The 8,467-nt window shown below is 42.3% G+C and overlaps 1 protein-coding gene across 5 annotated transcripts in view; it reads left to right on the plus strand.

The window, feature by feature from the left end:
- The window catches only part of SLC11A2 (solute carrier family 11 member 2), a 74,555-nt gene that overhangs the window by 24,278 nt on the left and 41,810 nt on the right, over positions 1 to 8,467 (plus strand). For 4 of the 5 annotated variants that reach the window (XR_006101848.1, XM_042448712.1, XM_042448715.1 and 1 more), the window contains exons 3-4: positions 3,381 to 3,499; positions 6,842 to 6,967. Coding sequence is in view for 4 of the 5 variants with exons in the window: in XM_042448712.1 (XP_042304646.1) it covers positions 3,381 to 3,499; positions 6,842 to 6,967 (245 nt within the window). In the remaining variant the exon portion in view is untranslated. Of the gene's footprint in view, positions 1 to 953; positions 1,098 to 3,380; positions 3,500 to 6,841; positions 6,968 to 8,467 lie in introns of those variants that run through there. The other variant, XM_042448714.1, reaches the window with a different exon arrangement.

An 8,467-nucleotide genomic window follows, 5' to 3' on the forward strand; every position in this document is an offset into this window, starting at 1 on the left:
CTCTTTTTGGTTAGCCCAGAATGTCCTCCTAATATTTTTTTTCCTTCTGTTTCTCAACTAAGCAAGGGATTATGGAATCTTCTGTCAAATCATTATTTCCATGAGTGAAACCATTATTCTCGAAGTGGGCGAGATGGTTTCACAAAGATATAGTAACAAGAGAAGATGGAAATAGAGCAGTGGATGGGCAGTTCAAAGATGACAGAAGAGATCCAAAATGGTTTGTGTTATCTTTTATAGGTGCAGCAATGTCCATGGCTTGCCACACTTAGTAGCACAAAAGAATCAACAAAATCTCCAATTTGGAGACTACCTGTGAAGGCAGAAATCTACTGCTGCTGCTTTTGTGTTGGATTCCTTACAGAAGTAAGGCTGTAGAATTCCCATTCTCTGTGTCATACCTTGGTCACCAGGATGAAATTACCAGTTCCCCAATATTATGTAAGATTGCTGCCACTTCTTGATGCTAGCCTCTACTAAGCAATCCAACATGACAGGTTGTGGACAAAGATTGCTAGTTGGTTCCCCTTGTTTTTTGTAGAACAAAATGCTTTCATTACTGACCTAAATTTGCTCTGCAGCCTACACACCTTCCAAAAGAGGCCATTCCAGATTCTTGTTGTCTGCCAAAGCAGTGTATTATCCTTTTTTTGTCATGTAGCCAACTTTTCTGAGCATAACTTCAGGGAAGCTGCTGCCAACCGGTTGATCCTGTGTGTTACATACTGTTCCCTAGACTTTCCCAGCTTTGTTTAACTATGTGGGCAAGGTGAGTTTGGCTCTTCAGGAGGTAGAATTCTTCTTCCATTGGTGATAGTATTCATTACACAATGCGGCTGTACCTTTAAATCCATCATGTAAACAGATTGGTGGAGTAGCGTCTCCTCTCATGTAGGAGGTGGGGAAAGTGGAGGTGTGGGAGGAGAAACCCAAGTGCGTTCTTGCAATAGAAAACTTTATGTACGTGTTCCCATTTTAAACTATAAATTGGTGGCTTCTGCACCTTTGAGGAAGCAGATGTAAGTGAAGTTGTGCTTCCTTCGCCTCTGGAAGCAGAAGCAGCATGCCACATAAAGAATACAAGCTTGAATACAAAAGTGAGTACAGTCAGAATGCGGGGATCTGTGGTGCAGGTTGGAAAATAGTAGAATAGAGTTTGAGGACTGGGTACAAAATTATTAATTTTTTTTTTGTCTCTTGTAACTTATTCCTTGGGCAATAAAAAGAAACTGTTTTTTAAGAAAAACTTTTGTTTGACTACCTCTACACAGAACATGTTGAAGCTAAGACAAGGATTGGGAATGTGGTGATACTGGGTTACTACTTTCATCACTCATCCACTATGAATTAGACTGAGTAGGGCTGATAGAAGTTATAGTTTGAAGCACCTCTAGTTGCCCTCCACTACTCAAATGGGTGGAAGGGTGTATTTAGGCAGCTCTTCTCTCAGCACTTCCCACAGTTTAAAAACAAGATCTGATCTGTACCAGAAGTCATTGGATTCACCAACTTCAGCTTAAAAGCAGCTAGATTAACTTTCAAGGCTTGATAAGGAGATGAACATTTACACTTGAGTGTAGCTCTACTGGGCTGGACCAAAAGTCCATTTAAGCAGGCATCTTTTTCCAGCAGGAATCTCACAGGAAGAGTACAAAGGCCATTCTGTGGCAATTATTTAAGGTGTTTGTGGAGATTTTATAGAAAATTGTGTGTAGTGGTTGGGCTTGGTCAGAATATCTGTGCTTCTCTCACTAAACAAACATCATAAGAGAGCTTCAAGTGAAAGACATGTTTTACATCTGAAGCAAAAAGAGCTGGCAATAACTGATTTTTGGTATGTAGATTCCTAATGACAAATCTTAAGTATCGGAAGGTAAGCAAAGAGAGAGAAAGAAAAGTGAGTGGGCGATAGGCAAGTGACAAAGTCAGAGGTACTACATTAAACTAGAGTAGGAAGGGGGGATATCAGGGGACACATATTCAAATTGCAGAGAGGCCTGGTTTACAAGGGTAAGGGTAGAAACAACTGTAAGGACAGTTACAGCTAGGCAGTGGAACATGCTGTGCAAGGATTTCTCTGGAAGTTTGGTGGGACTGTTAGCCAGCAAGTAGAGTATTGAAAGTGAACTACAGTAAGAAAGTACTTTCCCTGGTCACTGCATGAAGATAGCTTTGCATAGACTTTGCACCTCACTGGATCACTGCTGCAGACTTGTGAACTTCCACAGGTCTGCTCTGGAGCAACCCTAAATGTTGGGATAATGATTTAAGTGGCAACATCCATGTAGAATGAAGAGCTGTCAAATTTGGTGTATGTGAGGTGGGATGGGGCTTAAGCCTTAAAAGTCATTATTTGTATTTGTTATGCACAGGTGCCCAGCTAACATTATAAATGCTTGTGTTCTGCTTTCCCCCTTGTCATGGTGGAGAATTGGTGAACAGTATAAAAAAGCACACTCTTTACTTTTCTCTCACCTTTGAAAATTCTTTGGCCCTTCTTTACTGCTGTTTGGCCATCAACATGCAACAGAAGAGTTAATGACTGAATTTAGAGAAAGGCTTTTTAAAAATCCATTTTCAAAAGATTTGCTTTTGGAACAGCTTTCAGCTGTGTCTTCTGAAGGTGTCTAACAACTTTGAAGCCATCTTGAAAGAATTGGAGAGAAATCATTTTTATAAATGAGAAGCAGGACTCTGTTGGAACCCAAATTTGTTGTATAAATGAGATCCCATAATGCATATACACACTTGAAAGACATTCAGAAAGTGGATTGTCTTAAGCATTTTTAATTCTGGCGTCTTGTTATGTGATAAGATATTGCCACTTGTGATTAACCTCCTTCCCATAATCTTGATAACCTAACAGCATAGTCCTATATACTTTCCTATATATATTAAAAAATAAATCTATTGCGTTTGTTGTGGCTTATTCCCAGATAAGGGAATTAATTAAGACTTTTAAATAAATATTTTCCTAGGACTCTAAGATAATGAAGGCAGTGTGATGATGATGAATCATGCAAATGCGGATGTTACATGCAAAGCACTTCATCCTCTTGATTTTATCTGTTTCTGCAACAGTTCTCTATAAAATTATGTTTTGATTCTATTACACTGGGGGCACGGGGGTTGAGGGCTCCTGTTCAGACTGAATCCCAGGTCTTTAGAGGTCAGTGTATTCTCCTGCATATGCTTTACTAGACTCAGAATCAATACATTACCATAGTATAGAGTTATAACATTTTTGAATTATTACCATGCAATAGAGTTTTAACACTTTCAGTCTGCATTTTGGGGTGGGTCAGCAACATGGTATACATGGCCTGTGCATTGTATTATTTTTCCTACTCTTTACCAAAATTTATGTTGTTGATTTACAGAGGATTCCTCTGGAGATGGCGTTAGCACCATTTATAGTAACACAGCCCAACGTTCAGACTCCACAGATGAATTTACCACCTATTTCGATCAGAAAGTACCTATACCTGAAGATGAAAAGGTGAGCCATATTGCCCCTTCTCCTTTGGGATAGGGTGAGTTGAAATCTGGACAATTTACCAGGTGCTAAGGCCACTACATATGGAGGAGGCTGCACACTGTGTCCTTGTGTGATTGTTCACTTTTGCCTTGCATCCATCAATCAGCTTCTGTTAGTAAGAGGTGCCATTCTGCATACGGTATGATTGCATCTTTCAGTTGCTTCTGATAGGAGCATATTTCAGAACTAACTCTTCCTTGGAGGCTGCCCTTTGGTATTCTACACAGGTCATTGCTCTGAGCTTGCTGCTTTGCAGTTAGCATGATTAATGAAACTCAGAAACTCAGAGAGTCACTTCTTCAGCCTTCCCCAACTTGGTGCCCTCCAGATGTTGACTGTGGTTTCCATCATCCCTGGTTATTTACTATTGTGGCTGAGACTGGTGGGAGTGATTCCTAAACATCTAGAGGGGCCAAGGCTAAGGTATGTTGCTCTAAAAATAAACTGCTTCAGCCATTAAGAACAAAGATTGCCACCAGTGTTTATCTCTAAGGGAAGCATGCTTTGGCTGTCAGAATTTTAGAAGCACTGGTCCAGTGGTTTCCAGATGTTGTTGCACTTGAGAATCCCAACAGCCCCAACCAGCATGACCAGTGGTCAGGCACTTTGGAAGTTATAATCCAGTGACATTTGGGGAACCAGATTGGCAGCCACTGCACTGGGCTTATTAATCAAAGTGGCTCTCAGTAGATTTTATTTTCAGTTGTTCCACCATTTGCAAGGTGGTCTATTTCAAAATTCTGTTTCTTTTCTGCATGCACCACCCCATTTGACTGATGTGATTTGAAAGCCAACTCCATGAGAGGTGGCTTTTGGTTCCTTACTGTTAGTTGCCAGAGGTAGAAGGCAGTCAACAGTCATTTTCTTTCCTAACATCATCAGTGCAATGGCTGACTGAAGGAACACAATAGGGCTCTGTGAAGATAAATAGCGACTGTCTTTAATTTTTGAAATGACCAGAGAGCTTGCTGCTCATTCTGGAGAACAGCAGGATGGGCAAAAGTAGCTAGCTGGTAAAGAATCAGCCCCTTCAGCTGATGACCACAAAGACCTTCTTTAACTAAAGGGTTGGACATGGAAAATCAAAACAGTGTATGATTAGGAGAGACATTATCCAAGGCTTGCCATTCCTTTATGAGCAAAGGGTTCACATTTTTTGCTTTTAACTTTAAACGAACAAAGTCTTAAAAGAAGAAGCTATTGAAGAATTCTTTGTAGGTAAAAGGTTGATGTGTGCATTCCTTCTTTCCAGTGTCTCAACTCTAAAACATAAACACAGTGCATATACATGTGTGATTGCATTTGTGTTTTTTCATTTAGGAGGAGAGTGCTCACTTGAAATATTTCTCACATGAAATAGTCAGACTGAGGCGGGTTACAGACGGGCAGGGGAGGACGTCTTGGAGGTGTATTTAGCTGAATGCGGAGCCTCCAGACGGCCCGCCCCGGGGGCGTGCTTCAGGTGTTGGAGCTTCCACACGGGGGGCAATGAAGACGCCTCACCTGGGTCCGTTTCGGACCCGGAGTTTCCAAACCGCCGCCTCGGAGGACGCCGCAAAAAGAGAGGCAGCTTCCGCACGGGCGGCCCAAACCGCGGCTTTTTTTCCTTTTGCCGGCTACTGGATGCGCAGCTGCGCAGCTACAGCGCTAAGCAGCGGCAGAAAGCCTATGTGCGCATTTAAAGCGCCCAAGCCCCTTTAAACTTTTCCCCCCGCTCTGCCCAAAAACAATGGTGGTCTCCTGCCAGCTGGTGTTGGCATCCTTGTCCACTTGCACGTTGCCAATGTCACCAGCATCATGGATGCCTCCTCTCCTTTGGTCCCCGCGCTCCTGCTGAATCTGCAATGCGCAGCCACAGCTGTCTCCGCTGCCACCGCTGTCCCCCTGCCATCTCCCCTCACCTCCTTTGTACATATGTCAATATTTACAGTTTTAGCGTTTTTTATTGTTAGGTGAAAATGGCACAGGAATGTGTGTAGGGGTGCACTTTAAAGTTCAAACTTTCCAAGCAGTGCATGCGTACATGTTGCTCTAGGGTTAGGGTTAGGGTTAGGGTTAGGGTTAGGGTTAGGGTTAGGGTTACGAGGCTTAAAATGCGCCGCAGCTGTGCCTCAGCTTCCACAGCTGCATGGCAGCAGACGTTGCAATTAAAGCCTGACTGCAAACTGCGCATGTTCCAAGACCCCAACTCACTATGCGACGGAGCTTTTAAATGGGCAACTTAAAGTAGCGGCGTAGCAATTCTGGTGTACCGGTGCAGCAGCTCTCATGGCTTCTTCCACTTCTCGATATGTGTCAGCATTCAGGTAGGACTGCTCCAGTTTCTGCAGTTACTTCAGTTTCTGGGACCATATAGCTATAATGTCAGCCGTCTCAGTATGAGACCAAGACGTCCCCCTGCCTTTTTTCGGGGTGCTGGTGGATGGCTGAGCCATCCTGCCTGGTGGCAAAGGGGAGCCGCCACACAGCTGTGCCAGGAGCAGCCGAACTGTGCCCGTTCCCAGGTGAAAATGGCGCAGGAATGTGTGTAGGGGGTCACTTTAAATCCCAGACTTTCCCTTTTCACTTTCTACAACCAAAACATCAGCCGGCAAAATTTACAACTTCCCGCGGTTCTAGCAACGCATGCGCACAAGTGGCTCTAGGGTTAGGGTTACGAGGCTTAAAATGTGCCGCAGCTGTGCCACAGCTTCCACAGCTCCATGGCAGCGGACGTTGCAATTAAAGCTTGACTGCAAACCACGCATGTCCCGGGAACCCGACCCATTATGCGACGCAGCTGACACGCAACTTATATTTGCGGCGTAGCAATTCTGATGTATTGGTGCAGCAGCTTACAGACTGAGCTGCGCAGGTACGTATCAAATCAAAAAGAAGCGGAAAAAAGCAGCACCTTTTTAATGCCGCTTCTTCCCGCTTAGGGCGTGCGGGGGGCGTATTCATGACGGCATTCAGGTAAAGCCCGTCTGAAGGCTCTACCTTCATGACGTCATGAGTACATCCCTTTTTGCCCGTCTGTAACCCGCCTGAGTTACATTACCAGCAGGAAGTAGTTCAGCAGAGCTATTCTGACATCACTATGTCACTTACATTATATACAAGGCACCTTGCAGCATATACATTTCTTAAAATTTGCCTGTCCTAACAAGATTGATTCTCCTGAAATTAATAATAAAGAAGCAACAGTATAGCAATTTTATTTGTTGCTTTATCCTTCATATTTTTTTTCTTGCTTCAAAACCTCTTCTTTTTTGTGAAAAAGAGAGATTAAATATTTTCCCCTCATTCTCTTCATTTTTATAGCATCCATGGTTCAGTTTTCGAAAACTCTGGGCCTTCACTGGACCAGGTTTTCTCATGAGTATTGCCTACCTGGATCCAGGCAACATTGAATCGGATCTGCAGTCTGGTTCTATTGCAGGCTTTAAGGTAAGTAGCTGTGAAATACTTGATTCTGAGCCTTCAAAGCTCTCCAAAGGACTCCAGAGATGAAAAATAATATATCTCAGCTTGAGATCGGCACCCTTCTAATACGCTGAACTACAGCTTTGATCTCCAGCCACTGAATATCTATGTACATCTCAATAAATGGGAGGGAAGGAATTAGTACAGTCATTCCTCTGTATCCACGGATTCTTTATCCATAGATTCAAGCATCCACAGCTTCAACATATTTTTTAAAAAAAATATAAATTCCAAATAGCAAACCTTGAATTTGCCATTTTATAGAAGGGATACCATTTTACTTGAGCATCCACAGATTTTGGTATCAGTGGGTATCCTGGTACCAAACCTCAGCAGATAACAAGAGCCCACTGTAGTCAGCACATCTGTAGAAAAGATATATCCAACTATAAGTTGACCTCATATATATAAGTCGAGGGCAGGTTTTGGGACCGGAATTATGGATTTTGACCCGTGCATAAGTCGAGGGTAAAACTTAGAGGCATGTAAGGATGTAAAGGGCGAAGGAAAGGAAAACAATGCCAAAGAACTTATAAAATTCCAACAGACATAACTATATGTGCTCATACTAGAGGCTAGATGGATGAGAAAGTAGAAAGGGGGTCAGTGCTTCCAGGGCAGAATAAACTCTTGCCTTTCACCACACACACACACACACACGGGTTTTTTGGGTCACTTTTTAAACTTAAATGTCTAGACTTATACATGAGTATATACAGTAATCATATTCCAGGCACTAAAGTAATATTATTAATAAAAAAGTTATTCACTGTCAGATATTTACCTTAATCTGTATTTTAAATCTAGATTTTAAAAATTGTTTAATGGAGTTGTGTGTGTTTGAAGGTTACAAGTGTTTTCCTAACAAGTCCTTATTGCCATTTGCCATGCCTGAGTCATGCTGAAACATAGGTAGTTAATTTCCAGGAGACCAATCTGACTTGACATGAATGGATGTTGCCCCCTTACCATACATCAGAAGTTGATGTGGCCATCCCAATGATGTTGGACTGCAGTTCCCATGAACCTTAATCAACATAGCGAATGATGAGGAATGCTGGCAATTGTAGTTCAACAAACTTCTGGAGGACCACACAATCCCCCCTCCCACCTCCACATTGTATAGATTAAGATGATGTTGTAATTGAGTCCCACTCTGTCCTTTAGATCTAGGAGGTCAGTTGCTGCAATTGTTTGCTTCGTTTATTTCTTAGCCCGGGCAAAAATCTGAATTTTTAAAAATAACATAAAGCTAGGTGATAAGGCCATGTAAGTCAAACAGCTTTTCTAGATTAATTTTCAATTTTTAAACATTTGTTTTAAATGTTAAAGAGGCAGAATATTGCACTGCTTAAGAAGAAAACAAACAGTATTAAATCCTGGTTTGGAGGGCACACATCTCCAGCTGGCTCACTTTGCTTCCTGCTCCTTAGCTAGCCGAATTATTGAAATAAATGGTTTTGC

This window comes from Sceloporus undulatus, chromosome 2, assembly GCF_019175285.1.
Source record: "Sceloporus undulatus isolate JIND9_A2432 ecotype Alabama chromosome 2, SceUnd_v1.1, whole genome shotgun sequence".
Taxonomy (NCBI): Eukaryota; Metazoa; Chordata; class Lepidosauria; order Squamata; family Phrynosomatidae; genus Sceloporus; species Sceloporus undulatus.